This window comes from Corylus avellana, chromosome 5, assembly GCF_965113065.1.
Source record: "Corylus avellana chromosome 5, dhCorAvel1.hap1.2, whole genome shotgun sequence".
Taxonomy (NCBI): domain Eukaryota; kingdom Viridiplantae; phylum Streptophyta; class Magnoliopsida; order Fagales; family Betulaceae; genus Corylus; species Corylus avellana.
In genome coordinates, this window is record NC_142494.1 from 25149196 (window position 1) to 25170470 (window position 21275).

The 21275-nt window shown below is 35.6% G+C and overlaps 3 protein-coding genes across 3 annotated transcripts; all 3 read left to right on the plus strand.

Annotated features, from left to right (window-relative positions):
* The first annotated feature begins 561 nt into the window (after positions 1-561).
* Positions 562-5064, plus strand: LOC132180474 (uncharacterized). The gene is made up of 4 exons (XM_059593312.2): positions 562-791; positions 2003-2370; positions 3180-3222; positions 4050-5064. Exons 1-4 carry the CDS (start codon positions 668-670, stop codon positions 4565-4567), a joined length of 1053 nt encoding a protein of 350 aa, XP_059449295.2. The 5' UTR covers positions 562-667; the 3' UTR covers positions 4568-5064.
* Positions 5065-5965: 901 nt separating this feature from the next.
* Positions 5966-14048, plus strand: CLPP3 (CLP protease proteolytic subunit 3). Its single transcript, XM_059593517.2, has 5 exons — positions 5966-6428; positions 7013-7127; positions 10721-10896; positions 13296-13391; positions 13506-14048. Exons 1-5 carry the CDS (start codon positions 6102-6104, stop codon positions 13797-13799), a joined length of 1008 nt encoding a protein of 335 aa, XP_059449500.2. The 5' UTR covers positions 5966-6101; the 3' UTR covers positions 13800-14048.
* Positions 14049-15713: 1665 nt separating this feature from the next.
* On the plus strand, positions 15714-20226 carry LOC132183012 (putative E3 ubiquitin-protein ligase SINA-like 9). The gene is made up of 2 exons (XM_059596397.2): positions 15714-16213; positions 19433-20226. Exons 1-2 carry the CDS (start codon positions 15800-15802, stop codon positions 20126-20128), a joined length of 1110 nt encoding a protein of 369 aa, XP_059452380.2. The 5' UTR covers positions 15714-15799; the 3' UTR covers positions 20129-20226.
* The last annotated feature ends 1049 nt before the right edge of the window (positions 20227-21275 follow it).

The window sequence follows — 21275 nt, forward strand, 5'->3', positions numbered from 1 at the left end:
CTTCCATAGAGTTATGGTGAGGCTTTGGCTTGAATCTACTCGAGGAGTGTTTATGATTCTCGTGTTTCATACGAAATCATTTAGACAAGTAATGCTATGTAGCATGCTTCGATCCTACCACTATTTTTAAATACGTGGCATTATCAATTCATTCTTAAATTAATCTTACTTAAAAAGGAAACAAATGTAATCATGGATTAACAATACCATATAGCATAGTAAGATAGGAGTAATGCTATAAGTAAGACTAGAGTCTTCCTTCAATCATTCCAATGTGATATGATTTTTAAAATTACCAATAATTTTTTTTTAAGAAAAAAACCCATAAGGATATTTTTGTCTTATTTAACAAATTTTATAGTCATTTTTATCTTTCTGGTAGCAGAGGATACAAGTTTGTTGTAGTTTGAGAAAACATTATGTGATTTGAAAGTTTAATGAGACTTTACAAATTGAGAAAGTCTAAACAGACTAAACAGGTGGCACGTTGAATGGTACGGGACTTTTCAAAAAATTAAGAACTAATAATTTTTTTAAACTAACAAAACGAACAAACTTACCTCTCCTTCACAATGCCTCTCGCTGACTCTCTCTGTCTCTCTCTCTGACTCTCTGCAACTGACTCCCCAAATCCCTAGAGTTTGAATTGGTTCCACAGGACAAAAAAATGGCAAAGAGCAGCAACAAAGAGGAGCCCAGCACTGCTCCACAGCCAGAAAGGTGGTACAACCTAGCCCTAGGACCTTCTTTCAAGGATCACCATCCCTCTTCCAAGTTTTGCACTTTACGTTGTAAGTCCCTCCATTTTCAATCAAACCCATTTCCTGGGTTCTATATTGTTTCCGAGAAAGCTGTGTAGAAAGAAAGGGAGACAAGAAAACTTTTTGGTGTTTTATGTTTGTTTAAGTTGCTTTGGGTTCAGAGTTCTGGGAAAAATTTGACTCAAAATTAACTCAGTTGGACCGAATAATTTATTAAACCTAAAAGTTTGAAAAAATTTAGATGTTAATTGCGATTGTGTTATGCTGAGTTTTTTTTGGTAAGAAAATTTTATAGTGAGATAAATGAGGAAGACTTTTTTTTTTTTGATGAATAAAGAGGAAGACTTTGAATGTCAGATGAGCCAGGTTTATTATAAGATTAGTGCTTATTATTATTATTATTTTGAAACAGATTTAAGTTCAAATAAATAGTGGTTTTGTCATGAAACCGATTTTTTTTTTTTTTTGGATCTGTTTGGTTGAGAAGGGAAGGAGGTGAGAAAAAGAAAAAACTTCGGATTTGATAGAAACTTCAGGTAAAACTTACCTTAAAACCCGGATTACAAGGGAAGGGTTCCCTAGAGCTTATATACACATAGTTAAGATTGCATTTAAGCCTTGTGGGAGACTTAGGATCGTAACATACCATCACGCTCAATAACTGACATCCTCGGCAGTCCACTCTATTGGTACTGATCCGATGGTAGCCTTTTCTCTTTTGACGGCTCTACTCAGTATTTAATGACTTAATATTATGTCCATATATAGTGTCAAGACATTTTAAGACAATTTAATTTAACCTACAGGGCACCCTCTCCCTGACTCTGCAACCCATTTGATCTCATAATCGACGAACTGCGTCCAATTTCATACTTGATGGGATGATTCTCTCTAATTCAAAATGATACAAACTTCAGGTAGAATTCACTATTGAAAACCGTCTTACAAATGGAAAGTACTAAAGAGCTTATATACACTAATACACATAATTAAGATTACACTTAAGTCATGTGGGACACTTAAAATCGTAATAGGATTCTTACAATTATTGCTGATTATAGTCTTGGGGACAGAAAATCTCTACTGAACTGTGCCTAATTGCTCTGCAAAGATGTAATTTGGTTGATGTATAATATACAAATGTATACATCTTTTATCAATTGCTTGTACTCTTTCAATAATCAGCTTCTATATATGAAAGGGTGTAAAAAGATAATGTCCTCACTTGTGTGTTTACCCAGATGAATTTAAACCAGCTTCAATTGATAAGAACCAATCCGGGTCACTCCATAAGAACAAGGACAACAGAGTTACAGTGGAATTTCACAATAACCAACATGGGAAGCCCAAAGTGAGCTTTGAAGGTATAAGTGAGGATTACAAGGAGAATGATGCGGTCTTGTTCTTTGACGGTCAGACCTTTCGGTTGGAGCGGTTGCACAGGGCAGTGAAGCGGTTGAGGCATGTTCGGCTGCCTGGTGAGTCTGCAGCTGCAGCTACCTCAGCCCCAACTGCTTTGGTTGGAGCAGCTGCAGAATCTTATTCACCACCACTGGATAAAGGGGCAAAAGTTCAGTCTTTGAACAAAGGCATGGTTCATCAAGTACCAGTGAGTTTTCTTTGGTTTTGCAATTCCTTATATCTCTTTCAAGGATAAAAACATCAAAAGAGCAAATAATCATCAGGTGAACTCTTTTATCAAAAGATGCAAATAGAAAAATCATCATTTTTATTTTGCATTGCTAGGGCTTGCATATACTAAACTTACTAGATAATGGTATTTTTGAAGTGCATATCTAAGCTCTTTCAATCTAAATAGCTTAGACCATTTAGACCATAGCAGACACGTAAAAAATGCTGGAAAACAAACCAGTTGCTCATGAACAACTCAGTTTGGTTTTTAAGACTTCTGTTTTAGATCATCGTTCACCACATGAGTACTGTGTTACAACTTAAAAGAAAATGTCAAAAAAATCCATCTTTATTTCGTGCTCTACAATCGTTATCACTGTTTAAGTGTATTGAATTAGTTTGTAAATGTTTAAAACATGTTTGGTGGCTAATATGCATAAACAGAGGTAGGAGTAGAGGTTTTTAAAGAAAAAATTATATTAAATTAATTTGGTTAACCAGCTTAACAAAGCTCATAACATACTCCAGCTCGTTCAGGAAACTACTGAACCGAGTTTGAACATAATAATTACGCTCGATCTTGAGCTAAAATTCAGTTTGGGCTTGATGAAAAAGTTGACGAACCAAGTTTGAACACATCAATGCGACATCTGGTTCATTTGTGATGAGGGAAGGAAGGTTGAAAAAAGTTAGATGCAGTTGCTTGGCATTGTAATCCTTCTGTCTTTGTGAGTTCCTCTTCAATTCTATTAATGAGCTAAATTTCTTCTTTTATGTCATGTACAGGCTGAGTTTGAACGAATTGATGTTGGCAACTCAGAGTGCTTAGGTATTTCTTTATTTCTTTTATTTTCCCTCCTTATTTTCATATTTTGCTTGGATAAAATTTCAAGTGCTGTAGGCTAGAAAATGATCTATTTCTTTTGCATAAAATTAAGGTTTAAGATTTTTGTAGATTGGTTTAGGGGAATTGGGAATTGCTGGAAAGTGCTTTTAAATGGAAAGGGGGTTTGGAGCTCTATTGTGAAAGCTCAATTTTGTTCAAGATGGCAAAACAATTAAGTTGAAAATTTTGAAACTTCAGTCAACTCTGGCCTTACTTTATGCCAAGTGTTTTTGCATGCAAATGAGAGTTTGAAATAGAAAAAATCAATCATTGTATTTGTATGTCATTTGAAACTCACATTGAATATGAAATTTAAAACATTTTGCAAGCAGAATTTTGATTGCTTAAGATCCCAGTGACAACATTTTTTTTTTTTTTTTTTTAATTCTTGTTTATTCTTGCACAGACACACAAGGCAGCCATCCATCCACACACATACACATTCTCTACCATTTTTTGTCTTCATGCCCAAAGGTGCAGAACCTAACACTTATTATCTCTTCCTGCCTTTATATTTCAAATCAAACTTTTTTGTTGTTGTAAATAATGGATGTATGAAAATAAATCAATTTATCTACAAATCAGTTTGCAACTGAAAATGCAACCCTTTGCTAACGTGAATCTTTAGCACTGAGTAATTTTATTGCATCAAATGGCTTCTTTTTTCTGCATTAATTACCCTTTTTGACTGTTTTCTGTCTTCTTAAGTAAACATGGATATGTTTTCTCATTTATGTTAAAATGACCAACTTATTATCCTCCTGACCCAGGTGCGAAAGCTAAAAATGTGAAGGATGTGGATTATCCACCTTCACATCCAAATCCGTCAACTTCGTCACCAGACTCCAAGGATTGTGAACTGGAGGAACATTTAGATATAATAAATGGTGACTCCGAGGATTGTGAACTGGAGGAACATTTAGATATAATAAATGATGATGATGATGATGATGATGGCTGTGGAACAGCTGAGAAAGAAAATATTACTAAACGGGAATTCAACACGGGTTTTGATATTAACTTACCACATCCAGCTGACATGGATGATGAGATTGCTGAAGTAGATGTCAATGATGATGAAACAGATAAGGGCCCTAATGCTGCAGAAGCCCTTAGAGCTCAGGTGAATGCTGAGGCGAGAGAGGAGCAGACTTCGAGTGCCAGCAGTAGCAGTGGGAGTGACAGTAGCGGGACTGAAAGTGGGAGCAAGAGCGGGAGCGGAAGCAGAAGCAGTAGTAGCAGCAGTGATAGTGAAAGCAGTGATGGTGACTCTGTCAACTCAATCTAGTATGAACCAAGTGGATCACCTTGGAACTAATTTCTGTAACCTTGGTTGACATAATGTGGTTTTTGCATGGTCAAGAGCTTATTGAATTGAACATTGAGGCAAAAGAGTGGGAATGCTTCTCCTGGATCTAAACTTGACAGAGCTTTTATAAATGACTGTATGCTGAACACATTCTCTGGTTCTGGGTTGGCCATGTGAAGGTGACACCAGCTCTGGGAGTCGAAGTCTAGGAGCATTACCAATTTCTACAAAAACGGAGCTTAAGTTTCTTGTTCTCTTTCCATTCAGAGAAAAAGCAACATTGCAAACCAAGCTTGGCTCTAAGGATTGATGACTAGACAGACTGGATTGCCATGTCTTTGTAAAGTATGCGTAGGACTTTTGTGGCTAGAATGAAGATAAAGGTGTCCTCCTGGCCCTTTAATTGTCCAATGTATTAATTCCTTTACTAATAGTATTTAACTAACTGTAGAAGGTAAATCTGCCTCTTATTATTATTATTTTTATTATTTATTATTATCTCTCTCTCTCTCTCTCTTTTTTTTTTTTTTTTTTGTAAATATTCTGCCTCTTATTATTCATTCATACCACTATACCATTTATCAAGCCATTGATCGCCTTAATCTCCAATTTTGTAGAAACATCACCTTAATCAATTGTAAGAGATTAAGAAAAATGTTAGTTACATTTGCATTATCACTTTAAAATAGCTAGTCAAGTTGCAATTGAAACCTCTGAAATTCACCTAAAACTAAGGGTTTGTTTGGATATGTGTTTGAGGAGTTTAAAAATACTTTTAATTCTCAAAAAGTCAGTTTTTTTTTTTTTTTTTTTTTTTTAAATGTATTTGTTTGATAAAAAAAAAATTAAAAGCACTTTTAAGGGTCTAAAACGTCCAAAAATAGCCCAAACATATTTTTGGCAAAAGTTTAAAAAACAATTTTTGACTTAAAAGCTATATTTCTCAAATATAATTCTAAACATGCTTTAAATATCCATGAGCTTCTTTATAATTCATTCATTTAATGTGGAGAATTCATCATCTCAACATGAAATTAATTTGTTGGGTGACACAAAATTAATGAAAGGAGATTGTGAATTCATACCTTTTTGTTTTAAAAAATAAATAAAATATATACATTGTATTTTCTTATACTAAATTATGAGGTCAATTCTACTTTCTGTTATACTTACCATATTATCATATAATTAAGTTATTTTTTCAGGCCTTGTGATAAAGACGTAAAAGTTTAGATAAAATGAAAAACATTGGAAGACGTGGCAATTATTAGATGCTTGGTTACTCAAAACATTACAAAGAGTCCTGTTCTCGCTGCTCACCCAAAAATAAAAAAGATTCTTTTGGTTTTGATTTTTTTTTTTTTTTGGAAGGCAGCGCATCCTTAACGACGTCGTAACCAACTCAGCCAAACAACGTTGGCTTCCCATTTTTCACGATGAGCAACGAAAGCAAGCAAGAGGACGAAACGAAAGGGTGAGAAAATCATCAAATCAGACAGCGAAACAGAGGAGCATGGAGATGGGTTTGACGTGTGCAGCCTCACCTCCAAGGTCTATGTGCCTCAACCATGGCGTTTTACACCCACCGTTCCCTGCTGTAGCCATTAAGAGGAACACTCCAGGTCTTAGTAATGGTACTGGTAGTGGCAAAAGAATAAGAAGAAAACCCGCGTCTGCAATTAAGGCTTTGAATGGCTCGTCTTCCAAGCAGACCTTATCGAGCAACTGGGACGTTTCACAAGATTACTCTGCAAGTTCATCTCCATGGCGGCCCAGATTCGAGGAGCTCGACACCGCCAACGCGTTGCTTCGCCAGAGAATTATATTCTTGGGCTCGCAGGTCTCGTTCTTTCTGTCTCACTAGAATCGTGAAAGTTGGGTTTTTATTATTTAATTTTTGGACTAGTTATTGGATTTCTCAGATGGGTTTTGCTTATTGTTGGTTGTTGGTGTTATGTTTCTTTTGTTGGAGATGTAGGGAAGTGATTCTAGATATGGTGATGGGTATACCTCTATCGGATAGCTGACTATTTTGGGCTTAAACATTGGATTCGGGACATGAGTTTTCAAGATTGTTGTTAATTTGCTGCATTTGCTTTTAGTTGAAGTTAACTTTTCTGACTGAAAGGTGTTTTGTTGATTATTAGCTATTCAGTTCATTCCAGTGAACTTTTGGTGGTGTATGATTTTGCTTTTGAGAATTCTGTTACCTATTGAATTTTCCTTAAGATAGAGGTAGCTGTTAATGTTGGATGACTCTAGTGCATGTGTTGTAGTTCAGAAGTTGATCTATCATAATCGTTCGTATTGGAAGATTGAATCTCCTCCCTTTTCTGACCCTCCTCTTCCCATATCCCCCAAAAAGTGAAAAAGAAAAAGATTGCCCTAAAAGTGTTTAGATTTGTTTCTCCTGAATGATGGCAGGTGGATGACATGACAGCAGATTTGATCATAAGCCAGCTTTTATTTCTGGATGCTGAAGACCCAAAGAAAGACATTAAATTGTTTATTAATTCACCTGGTGGCTCTGTTACTGCTGGTATGTCTGAAAATTTATTCACTATGGTTGATTCTGTGCTTCTTCCTTAATGTTTATTGTTGTGGTATCTCTTCATATTTTATATGTATTAGAGCTAATGCTGAGGGTGGTGAAAGAAATGAGATGTTTATGAAGAGCCTTGGGTATGCTGTATATGGTGGTCATTCTTGTATCAGACAACCAAACATTGAAACATAATGCCTGAAGAAACCCCACCTAGTCGCTAGAGAATGCACTTCAAAGGATTCGTTGAGGGAAAGAAAAAAGATTGGAAGAATTTTAAAGGAGTAACTGGCAATTAATGTATAGGGAGCGAGGTTTAATTAAGAAGCAAATAGCTTTTGGTGTATGTTATACTTATTTTGTGTTTCAACCAAGCTTTGTTGGGGAAGTGGTTGCGGCGATATGGTGAAGGATAGAGATTGTCTTTGGAGGTAGGTTGTAAATAGGAAGTATGGTGTTTGGTGGGGTCAATGGTGTTCATTGATATGGGGGGCTCTATTGCATGAGACTTGGGAAGCATATTAGGGGGGTTTGTTCTGTATGAGGTAGGAAACAATACTAAGATCTGGTTTTGGCATATCTTATGGTGTGGAGATAATCTGTCAAAAGATGCCTATTCAGAATTGCTTCACATTGCTGCTGATAGAAGCACAACAGTGGTAGGTTATATGGATTGGTTGAAATGGAATATTACTTGATCTCCAACGTTTATGAGGGCTTTGCAAGATTGGGAGCTGGAGTCCTTGGTTTCATTTCTAGACTTACTTGTATGGTTAATGTTTGTGGGGAAGGTGAAAACAAAATATGGTTGACATCCTGAGATAATCAATTCATTAAATAAAGTTTGTACTATGGGGCATTAAAGAAAGAAGAGAACTTATCCTTTCATGGGTGGAGTGTATGGCAGGCGAAAGTACTATCTAGAAAGAATCGTGGTGTACAAAGTTATTATTAAAAGTTATTTATTTTTAGAGCAAAGAAGGTTCTTATTAAAAAGTCATGCCTCCTTTGATATAAAGGACGTTTAAGAAGGATCACTAAATTTTCACCATTTCATTAACAATCCTGCAATTTTTAGGTAGGACATCTGCTGTGGGACAGAGTGATGCAATTTTTAAGCAGAACATCTACTATGGGACAGAGAGAAATGTTTTGTACGTTCCAGATATACCATGTCCCTTTTTTCATTGCTATATGAAATCCAACTTCCACGCCTAAGATTCAGTGACAAATAGGGTCAATTTTCTGGTTGAATCCATTATGAGATGTTTTCCATACTTCGTCAGTTCTATCTATCTCTGTGCCTTCTGATTGACCTGAACAAATATACAGCTATATATTGGTTTTGTAAAGTTACTTAAAAGATGCTGGGAATTCCTCCAAAAATCGTTGTGAAAGTTAAGAGGTTGTTATTGGTAAGTCTGTGATGGATTTGTCAGAGGATGTCTTTTGATGTTGTACAGACTGCTTATTTCTGCAATGTACTGAATATTACTGTTAGTTGCACAGGTCTCATAAAGAAAAAAAGCAAAATATTATCCTACCTATTTTATTAATGTGCAATAAACTGGAAGCTATATTGAAAGGGAAATTTCTGGACAAGATACCCATATGATTTTTAAGCATGTGGACGTATGTGTGTTACCCACGGCATCTTGGATCAACAAAGAACAAGTGAAACTGATATCAAACCCTAGTTGCTGGGCAATAAATGGAGTTATGCAATGGCTCAGCTTGACCTCTCCTTGTAGGCCTGTTCATCAAACGTTTGACTTGAAGAATTGCACTAAATGTTTTTTCATCATGTTGGTGAGTTGTGTGTTTGTGTGTCTACGATGTACGTATATTATAAAGTATGTGGGTGGTGATTTTGCAAGAAATTTTTGTTTTTCATTAGGATCGGGGTTGGACTAGACCCACGGATGGAGTTGAAGCCCTTTCAGAAGTTAATTTCAACTGGGATTTTGGAAACTCGTACTGAATAACTCATAATGTTTGGATATTTGTTTTCTTACTAAATGCTTTTCTATTTTACTTATCAAACAAAAAAAAAAAAAAATTGTTCGGAGATAAAGCGAGTATGGAGTTTTTACCCAGAGTACATTAATATACATAGTTGAACACAACTCTAGCCCAAAAGCCTAAGCTAATGGGCTAAGGTCCACTTAGGTATATTAAACACTTTTTTCTCTTATATTTTCTCAATGTGGGACACAACACTCACAAGTGCACTCACAACAATCTCCCCCTCACTTGTGAGACTCTTCACATTGACCCAACTCTTCCTCGCTTGTGAATCTTTTTACATTTCCAAGAGTGTCTTACGTCAAGAGTTGCGGAAGGTGGACACAACTCTAAACCCGATGCATCCAGACACCCGTTCCAGGAAGGTAACCATGGCTCTGATACCATTTGTTGGAAGATAAAGCGGTTACGGAGTTCTTTACCAAGAGTACATTAATATACATAGTTGAACACAACTCTAGCCCAAAATCCTAAGCTCATGGGCTAAGGTCCACTTAGGTATATTAAGCACTCTTTTCTTTTATATTTTCTCAATGTGGGACACAATACTCACAAGTGCACTCACAACAAAAATGTTTGGATATTTGCATTTTTAGCTCCTTTTGTGCTTAGATTTCATGTTTTCCTTGTTATTTTTCTCTCCTTCTAGCTAGATGTTTTTCTTGTATACTTCCTGTGTACCCGGATTGCACCTTTTGTTTTTAATGATATTTCGATTACTTTTAACTCATAATAAGTCTTAAAGGAGCATGGACTTAAGTTGAAAAAAATGGAAGGAGTTTGATCTGAAATGGTCCAAAGTTGTTATACTGGTCAGTTTCTGTTAAAGGCCCAAGAGATTAGTTATTTTACTGTGTAAAAAGAAATGGATTAATTGCACACATTCCAACATGGGATGCATATGTCCTACTAGTGGGAGATCGTGTGAATAATTTTGCAGATATTAAAAAGGTCATTATGCCTTTGAAAGAGAACTCGACTTTGAAAAGTTTGTCATAGCTTCTCTCAGTGAATTTATCTCTATGTTCTTCTTTGATATGGGATGCATATGTCCTACTAGTGGACAGTTTGGACAATGTTGATCCTTTCTGTATTGAGTTTTCGCTTGGATTGTGATGACATCTTTGACAACTAGTTAACTAATGAATGTTGGCATAGCTAGTCTGTTCCTTGTTGGTTTCTTATATTTTTCTTGTCTCTACACATCTTCAAGCTTTGGATTCTTCCTTGGAATATCTTAGTCACAGGTCAGGAACTTCAAGACTGTTGTCCATGGGGGCTGAAGGTTTACCCAACCAATTAACGAGTCCCAACTCCTGGGAAAGGAGGTTTTAATTAGGATGACAGTCACTTTATTAGTTGAATTGCAAACACTCCCCCACCCTAGACCAAAAAAAAAACTATGGAGCTCCTAAGTGGCTACGCATAGAGCTAAACGGAAAACTTGGTTTGTAGTCAATCCAAGTGATTGAGGAATAAAGCTTTAATGCATTCAGTAAATCAAAAGAACTCCTTGGTCTACTTCTGATTATCTTGTTCTCACTTCATTTATCTGATGCATGTAGGAATGGGAATATATGATGCAATGAAGTTGTGTAAGGCAGATGTTTCAACTGTTTGCCTGGGGCTTGCTGCATCTATGGGTGCCTTTATCCTTGCTTCTGGTTCAAAAGGGAAGAGGTTCTGCATGCCAAATGCGAGAGTGATGATCCATCAACCACTTGGAACTGCTGGGGGCAAAGTAAGTGCTTGGTCTGAATTTTGTGGGTATTGATTTACAAGGGGGGGTGGTGTTGTTGGTATTAAAGGAGAGTAAAAGGGAAGCGATGGAAATACTTATCAAAAATAAAAAAGGAAGGGATGGAAATAATTCTTTTATTGGTACCTTAATGAGAGGAGAGGAGATTATTTTGAGGAGAAAGACATCCCCAATTTGGCCTACCTTTTAATCCTTCCAAATCTTCCTAAAGGTGAGCAGTTTTGAGGGTGAGCAAAATCTTTTAATTAATTCATATATAATGCCACATACCCTCAACTAGAACCATTGTTAACCCATCAAAGAAAGGGTACAATAATGAATAAATTGTTTCCTCTCTTTTTCCTTTTCTCTTCAACACACCCAAACAAGAGAAAAGATCTCCATCCTTTCTCCTTTATTCTTCTGCCCCTCTGTTCTCCTCTCTTCCCCTTTCCCTTAAACTCCCAATCTTAATGTTAGTTCTTGGCTTTCTTGTGCTTTGCCATGATCCCAATGTTGGTTTAGTTGTTTTCTCTCTAAAGTGACTCACAATATATTACAAATATTGGCATAATAGCTGTGAGACTAATCATGGTAAACTTAGATAGGTATCCAAGAAAAGATGGATGAGATTCAGATTAGGACAGGAATGACATATTTCGAGACTCTCTGACCAAGAGTTGCAAATGCACAATAATTTGTAGACCTGTTGCACTACAGCCCAACTTGAAATTTCAAAGCAATGTTTATGTTATCAAATTCCTCCTTCTGAAGCAATAAGTACCAGCATATAGGGGATGTAATCTTTTACTGAATGTGACATTAAAGGATGAGGGTGATACCTTCTGCAAATTAAAATAATTTACCTTACAGTTCTGTTTTATTCAACATACTATTAGAGTTGCTGTGGTAAGAATTCTTGGGAATAACTCATACAATTATGGATAGTTACTTATCAAAAAAAAAAAAACAATTATGGATAGTGAAACATGTCTCTTATTAGGCTGGTGTCGCACATATTAAAATATTTATCCTTCTTCAATAAATTATTATTTATCAAAAGAATATTATTACTATTTATCTTCATTTTGATAAGTAGGATTGAGTAGCCATTCCAAGAAATTAGTTTTGTCCAAGGTCAATGCATTGGATTTGCATACAAAGGATAAGCAATTGAATACCAAACTGTCATGTCCTAACCTTCTTCTTATATTACAGTCAATGAAAGGAACACATAACTATCACCTCCTCATCATATGCTTTTCTTCTGCCTTTGTCGTTTTGACCCTTAGGCCGTTGATATTTCTTGTTCATGGTCCAAGAGTGCGTTGTCTAGTTATATGCTAGAATCTAAGGCATGGATCCCTGAAGGCAGCTGTAACATTCACCTTACCGAACTTTATTGCTTGTGAAATATTTTTCATTTATGAATATGCATTTTTTCCTCTTCTTATTTAGTTCAAGTTCCAATCTCTTTCAAGGTTCCTAGTTTTCTAAATCTCATGATGTTTTGATGATTTCTCCTGCCTTGTTTGGTATAAAATTGAATATAGTTACACTTTTCATGCACAAGTGTGCTGTCTCGCTCAGTTAGATTACAGTTTATAATTTAAGAGGGAAGATTATTCTTTTTCTTTACTGAGTTTTAGATTCTTTTAAATTGTAAAGTTGCCCTTTTTTCCTTTTCTTCCTTGGGCATATGCTTGAAATTACATTAGGTCTGGACTCTTTTTTTGGCTGTTCTTTATAGAAGAGCAAGTGGCTTTAGTTCTTTTGGTGAAGAACTTGAATACATTGTTTGGCATAAGGGTTAACATCTTTGGATCTTCAGGTTGTAGTAAACTTAATGGTCTGAGTTCATGCCAATTTAGAGTGCATTTACCTTTGCGCTGTCAAGAAGTTGCTTAGTTTGCTTTTTGTTTATGAATTGGCCATAAATTTTCTATGAGGTATGAGGTGAGGGCTGATGACTGGTTATTTCAATATGAGTGCAAAGGTTAACTTTCTTCAGTCATGATAGACAATGAATTCAAAAGGGCTTTTTTAATAATAATAATAATAATAATAATAATAATTCCCATTATTATGGTTAGCTATTAGTAAGGAAAGTTTAGCCGAGCGATGATTTTCATAGCACAAGAATTAGCCTTAGCAGATAAATTTTTGATTGATAGAACCAGTCATAGATATTCTGGTCACAATTTGGATATCTGTTTTTTCTTGCTCTGCGTAAACAAATATTATAAACTTATTATGACATTAGGAAGTTATTTCGGCTTCATATGAGTTACATGTTACTGTAGAAAGGACACATTATGTTTTGAGGAGGTTGATCCTTCGATTAGTGGTCATAAAGAAAAACTCTTTGTTCTTTCTCACTTAGTGGTCACGTGTGATTCCAGGCAACAGATATGGGTATACGGATCAGAGAAATGGTATATCACAAGATTAAGCTGAACAAAATACTGTCAAGAATCACAGGGAAGCCTTTAGAGCAGGTTGTGCATCAAATCATATTCCCATGTTTATTACATTTCTATTGATGTCCAACTACCTCTTTGCATTTCAGATGAGTCTTATTTCTTCTTCTTCTTTTGTGTGGTTAATTGCAGATTGAAGAGGACACAGACCGTGATAATTTCATGAATCCTTGGGAAGCTAAGGAATATGGACTGGTTGATGTGGTTATTGATGATGGCAAGCCAGGATTAGTTGCACCCATCGGAGATGCAACACCTCCACCGAAGACTCGGGTATGGGATCAATGGAAGGTTGAGGGTAGTAGGAAAGCAAAGAAGAATTTGCCTTCAGAGCATAAGATTTTACAGAATGGATATGGAGGGGGTCAAGGAGGTGATGGGGAGAGAGGCAGTGAACAAGAAAACCAAGCACCTACTCCTGTATGAGATAGATTTTGAACTCATCCCTTTGGCTCTATTTTAGTTTAACTTGTAATGTTCATCTCCCGAAGCCGGGAGGATATTGTTATTTTAGGCTTGTTTAAATGCTCAAGGTATCTTTTATACGTAATCTAGGCTTGTTTAATCATTCTTGTGAAGTTCTCAGGGTGGTTTTGGGATAACACAACGGTCTATTGGATCGTTTTTTTTTGGGACATTAGTCATATTCATACTTTGATCCACTGTTCAGGTCTAGACAGACATTTCTTACATGAGTAATGCTATTTAATAGATTGTTATATGATTGCTATTCAGCTGAAATAACGTGGTAGTAAAAATCAGCCCTTAATTTTATTTTTTATAAATGCTGGTCTAAGGGTTGGGTTTTACTATCAGATCATTAAGTTGTGTAACAGTTATTAGCAGCCTGATAAATAGTATTACTCTTCTAATGATACTTGGTCTCAATAAGGGCGGTACCTTCCACCATTGTTACAAGACCTTTTTCCCAATCTCTAAGTACCATTATTGTCTCACCAACTCTTGTTCTCAAAACATTCACAACTTGTATCTTCAACCCTTATGTTCGATCACAATGTAAACTTCAAGTTAGACAGGTTTTTTTGAGTCCTTAAGTATTACATTATCTAATCATATTGATATTATAAATGTTATAAATCATCATGTTTGTGATTTTTTTTTTCTTTGAGTACATTTTTGAAATGACATATTATAGGTTTCTACTATGAATCAAAGTCATAAGAAAAGATATATCGTTTCCAAGCAATTCTAACATTTTTAGGTCACATTCTTTTTACAGAATAAGACTTATAATAAATTATGCATTGTCAAAAGCAAAATGTTAAAGGTTAATATATATATATATATATATATATATATATATATATATTTTTCATATTTTGCTCATATTCTCTTACAATTAATCATTAGATTTATTGACTTATATGAACCTTAGAGCATCTCTAAGAGAATAGGCAAATCCTTCATAATAGTCAAATTTGACTATTATTAGTTTTTTTTTTTTCCTCTCTAGTAGAATAGCTATTTTGTAATTCCTCATTATAGTATGAATAGTAAATAACTTTTAAGAGGTAGCTCAATCGATTGGAATCACGCATAATGAAGCAGATGTTACTAGTTCAAATCCTGTTTCCCCCTCTTGTGTGGACATGTCAAAAAAAGAGAGTAAATAGGTTGATTCATAATAGTCAGAGTTGACTATTATTAGCCTTTTTTTCTTCTCCAACAGAATAACTATTTTGTAGTTTTTTCTTATAGTATGAATAGTAAATAAGTTGATTGACCTATTTACTATTTACACTATAAACTTTGTTTATTATTATTTTTGTCCCCCTTTCTTCCTTTTACTCTCTCTCCTCTTTCTTTCACACTCTTAAACACACAATAATATTTTAAGAAAATAGATAGTATAGTAGAGAATTTGTTGGAGTGTATATGAAAAAATGAGTAGCTGAAGTAAAAAATTGTATTTTTTCCGTAACTATTTTGCCTACTTCTGTTGGAGATGCTCCTATAAGTTAATAGTGGACTCTACAAATCTAATAGTTAATCTATTCAATTTATAAGAGAATATAAGCCAAATATGAAAAATTTATTGACCCCTAACATTTTTCTTATCAAAATGATAAGTGCGTAAAAATTTTTAAACAACCACTAAAAAACCAAAATTTTAAAATTTAGAAAAAAAAAAAAATGAAGAATATACAGTACCGTTGGGATTTTTTAAAATTAAACTCTTTTATGCGCCCAAAAAAGAAAAAAAGAAAAAAGAAAACGTGCCAATAATGATTTTAAACAGTGTGTGTGTCCGTCTGTGTTATTTTAATTTCAAGAAGTGTTTTCTATTTTTAAAATTTTCTATATTGAAATGATTGTTAATAACATAGACTCGAAACCGTTATCGTTTTGGGTGGTTTTTGGGTTGGAGCTCCGTGTCGAAGAGAGAGACAGAGAGAGACAAAGAGATGACGAGGTTTTCGCTGGGTGGAGACGAAGATGGGGAAGGCCCGAGTCGCCGGAGGCCGAAGCGGCTGAGGATCTCTGTGCAAAGCAACGCCGTAGATAGAGACTATCGAGAACGAGAAGGAGAACACTGCGAAGATGAAGGAGAGCAAGAAACTCACGAAGAAGAAGAAGAAGAAGAAGAGGAGGAGGAAGAAGAAGAAAGCGATTACGAAGAGGAAGAAGAAAGTTTTTATGATGAAGAAGAAGAAGACAACGTAGAAGAAGAAGATCCGGGCCCTACTGTGACTGTAGGACCCAGATCCAACGGTGGCCCCCAAGTGGGTCGTGACGGGTCAATTTCCGTGACCCTTACCGACCCAGAAGTCCTCGATTGCTCCATTTGCTACGAACCCTTGTCAATTCCTGTCTTCCAGGTCTCTTCTCTTCGTCCACTTCTCTAGCTTCTTTCTCTGTTTTTCGTTTACGATTTAATCATGATGTTTTATGTTGAATGTGATGGAAATTCATGGGTTTATTGTGTTTTGGTTTGGTATGCGTGAGAATGATTGATAATTCGATTTGATTTCTTGAATTTTGTATCTTGGGTTCGACTTTCGAGGAGCGTTGTGATCGTATAGTGTGCGATGCTCGAGAAAGAATTCCATTTGGTTTCTTGGATTTGAATTTTGGGTTTTGGTTGTCATTGTAGTTATCTTGTTGTGGTCTGCGCCAGTGTGTGCGTTTTCGAGTCTCAAGAGCGGTCGCTTCATGCAAAAAGATAGTGAAGGGTAGGACCATATCTAAGCCACCCTTCCTAACGCACTGGTTAATGACCCTTTTTGTTGTTGGTCAAAAGATAGTGTTTTGTAAGAGATACTAGCTTATGGTTTGTCGAATATGGGTTGATCATAGAAATAAGTGTTTAAGAGAAGGTTGTCTGGCTTACTCAAAGTCGTTGATGCAAGGAGCTTTGTTAGATGGTGGAAATAAAAATTGAGGTTTTACTTCTTCTGACTTGTGATGAGTTTGTAGAATAGATTAAATGAGACATTGTGAAACTTGAGAATAGGACTGTACAGACAGTCTACAAATATATAGCGACTCGGGGGTAACCTAAGGCGGTGCGGTTAACCGTGATACGGTAGGCAGAGGCTGTTATTATATATATATATATATCAAAACAACGTTGTTTTTGTTTTGGGTACCTAAACACTAAAACATGCCCTAAAAAGAAGCCCAAAATACCAAAATAGGCCCAGTTATCGCTGTGCGATTTGGGCATAAATAACTGCTAACCGGTGGTGAGGATGGTTGGTAACCGCCTAATGCGGTTAGCGGTTATATGTAATAACTACTACCTGCCACCACCTCTATAGCTCTAATTGAGAAGCTCATAATTATATGCTCTCATAAATTTAATTGAAGTTCTGAACTACAAGGTCTCCACAACCTTATGTGACCAGGTCAAAAAAAGTTGTTAAGATACGGTCTTTGTTAGAAAGATGTCAAGTGTCATTTTGTGACTTCAAAATGAAAAAGTAGGACATAAATTTTCTTAGTCTATAAAACTGCCATGTGTCATTTGAATACGTGAGTAGTTCTATTAAAAAACCATGTGTTTTTCACATGCAAAGAGACACATGACAGTTTTATAGACTAGGTTGGAGGAAATTTTTGTCCAAAGTAAAAAGGTAAAAATAAAATAAAATTATCAAGCTTAACCATGTTTGCTATCCCATGCACAAAAAGAGGGAGTTACAGGGAATGCTTCCGAATGAATTATGGGAAGCAGCCCATTTAGCGGCTACATGAGCTCACAAATTCGCATGTTTTCAAATTTTGATGGCTTTCGAACTGAGGAAAGAAGCAAGGATATGGTGAATGTCCCTGATGATGGGGTCAATGTGCCAAGCAGATATAAGGTTTGTCCGATTAATGGCCATAATGATAATGGTAGAATCCCCTTCAAGAATTTGGAGTTTGTGAGGGTGTCTGGGCTGACTGGTTGGAGATTTGAGGGTTTGTCTTGCTAGTTGAGATCTTCAGTTCTCTTGATTAGGAGGTCAATTTCAGGTGTGGGGTAGGCCATAGGGGGGAAGGGAAGAAGGAAGAGGGATTGGCAACGGAGTGAGAGGGACCAGCAATGGAGTGATTCAGTGAAGGAACTAGGAGAGGATAGGGAGGAGCTTGGATACAGGAGAAAGAACACAAGGAGCGGGAAGAGAGGGATATTCTTGGCTAAAGCATTACGAGAGAGAGCTGGGTCTTATTACATTTAAGTAACCCCTCCGTATAAGACAATATTCACTTACTTGCAACTGATTATGATGCTCTCCTAGGAAATTAGATGAAAAGACGTATAATGATTCAATTTACATTTTTTTCTTCCATTTAAGGAAGTTGTATGATGTGGCTTTTATCTTCATTTAGGAAATCAGTGAGAATCATTCAATGGTGAGGTGGCGGGTGTTCCACTTCAACAGTGAAAGAGATTTCAGTATTGACAATATGGTTGCTATATCCATATCTTCATTTGCTAAATTTACATAGATTTGCTTGTGAGCTTTGAATTCTTGAATATATGAGACACTTTAGTCGGTGTATTATTGCTGAGTGGCTGCAGGGACCTTATGTAGGAAACTTGTTGGTGTACTCTCTTTCTTTCCTTATGATTTTGGTTTATTGTCACGTGCCTTGACCTTTTGAATGAATCCCACTTTCATTTTCCCCAAAAGAAAGGGAATAAAGAATTCAATTGCATTTTAATTTGAGTGTAATTACTGGCCAAAATTAAAGAAAAACTTTTTAAGCTGAAGACCTTGCCTAGATGCATCAAAGAGGGGAGTGTTCTCATTGTGGTTCCTTCAAGTTTTTGGCTTGGAAGCATGAAAGTTGACCTGAGCTGCACTGGCTTGCTTGATCCTTTTGACAGCTTAATTTTATGGAAGCATTAATATTAGGGTTATGTTTATTAATCAGTTTTGCAGGGTTTTTTTTTTGTTTTTAGTTTGAAAAAAAGTGTTCTAATGTGACATATAGGTGAAAATTGTGTTTTTGTGTTTTGAGTTGTTTGTATATATATATATGTATATTAACAAAAACAAAAACACAAACAAACATAGCATATATAGTTTTGGCGTGAAAAGATATAATTGTACACTTATTTTTTAACACGGTCTTCTTTTATCGTTCTTTCTCTCTCTGTAGTGTTTAAGTAGTCATTTAGTCCTAAAGAGGTAGTCCTGTCGTGATAATGGCTAAATTCAAGGACAGAGATTCAATTTTAATGAATCTTGTTGAAGTATCAGTCATGGTGTAGATACAGATACATTGAGCGTGAAACTGTGTTAACAGGTAAGCAATACACTGTGAAATTGTCGTGTTGTTTAAAATTGATTAAGAGATATGTACTGTTGGTTGCCCCAATAACAATCCAGAATTGGTGATCTTTGTTATTTTGTGATTTGAGCAATTACCTAAGAATGTTGCCATTTTGCTGCTTCAGAATATGCGCATCTTCAACTATCCATGTTGCAATTCCTTCCTTTTTTTTTGAGTGGGTTGCAATCCCTTCCTAGTATATCATTCATGGATTACATATATATTATTAAATCCAGTCTGATAACTTTCTGTCTGCTTGTGTGTTAATTCAGTGCGAGAATGGGCATATAGCTTGCGCTTCCTGCTGCATCAAACTTAAGAATAAATGTCCCTCTTGCTTTTGGCCTATTGGATATAATCGTTGCCGATCCATTGAGAAGGTTCTAGAATCGGTCAAAATTTCATGCCCAAACGCCAAGTATGGGTGCAAAGAAGCAGTTAGTTACAGTAAGAAAAGTGACCATGAGAAGACATGCATCTATGCACCTTGTTCATGCCCCCTTTCAAATTGCAACTTTATCGCTTCATCCAAGCAACTATACATACACTTCAGCAGGAAACATCCAACTTCTGCAACATGCTTCCAGTACGGTTCTATGTTCTCTGTTACCTTAAAGGTTAACGATAAATTTATTGTCCTTAAAGAACAGAATGACGGTGTTCTATTTGTCCTCAACAATAGTGTGGAAATTATTGGGAATTTAGTGAGAGTTTATTGCATTGGGCCCTGCTCATCAACAGGAGGGTTCCCCTACACTCTTCTGGCCAAAATCCATGGAAGCTCTCTCCAATTACAATCTTTCACAAAGAACCGTCAACATTGCATGGATAAGCCTACTTCAACAGCAACTGGGTTCCTTCTAATTCCTTCTGACTTTTTTGGTTCAAGTGGCCAGTTCAAGTTGGACGTCTGGATCCAGCGCAATTCTTCGTGGTTTGCATCTCCCCGAAGAATGGATCCTGTTTAAACTTTAAAGTTACTGATGTTATTGACATGTGATAATGTTTTGGAAAAGTGACTATTGTTGTTGATATATAAGTTATCTGCTTTAGAAAAGTTTCTATATCTGTTTGGTTTTCATTTTTGTTTTTCCTGCTCTTACAAATGTTTAGTTAAAGTTACCTCATCATTTTTGGTTATCTAAAGCAGTGCAAATAGTTTATTTCTTGATTGCAGGTTTTTTTGTTAAGAATATTTTGTGGTAAGGAACATGATTACCCAGTAAGATCATGCTCAAGTTAGAGCAGTCTCTTTGAACAACAAAAGCATCTTTATTTGCAAGTAGCTGAGCTCTACCTTATTTTCACTCATTTCGTGCTTGTTTTGTAGAAATAAAAGGCAAGAAAAAATAATATTCCTTGTGATCAAGGTTATGTGTGCTCCCTACTATGTTACTGGCATCTGTTCTTTGAAGCCCTGTGCCAATTTACTTTATTTCTCTCTAGATTATGTGAATAATTATATAAAAATTAAAAAAACCTCAACTACACACATTGCACCAATTGCTGCCTAGATCATTTTTCATCATGCTATCTATCCTACTTGTGTTTCTAACATGGCATACATACGTAAGTTTCTTTCCCTTTTCTTATTGGCTAAATTATATTTTTCTTACCTCTGAAATTACGCTAAGCTCAATTTTTGGTATCCTAACTCGAAAAATACTCATATCTTTATTGATAATCAAAATCAAGTTTATATTTTCTATCAATATCAAAGGAGAAGTCAAAATACTTCAATGCATAAATATTGATAAGAGTAGAAAGGAGGGCAGGGACACGCTCGAAGATAATCACAAGTTTCAAGGTGTGATTATGATAGCACTTATTTTTTTTATTTTATTTAATGATAATTGATACGTAATTAGAGTTGTCGAGTTAATGAAATGCTTAAACTCATTTTGTTTTTGTTTAAATTCGTTTCGTTTAATTTTTATTTGAACATAAGCCCGATTCTAGTTTATTATTGAGTTAGATAATTTATTCAAATTCGGTTTTAAATTATTAATTTCTTATCTTAAGTGAATATAATAATTGGTTTTTTTTTTTTTTTTTTCGTAAATCCATTATAGACTAATTATAGTCCTTCAAAACAAGGCATTTTCTTACGAAGGA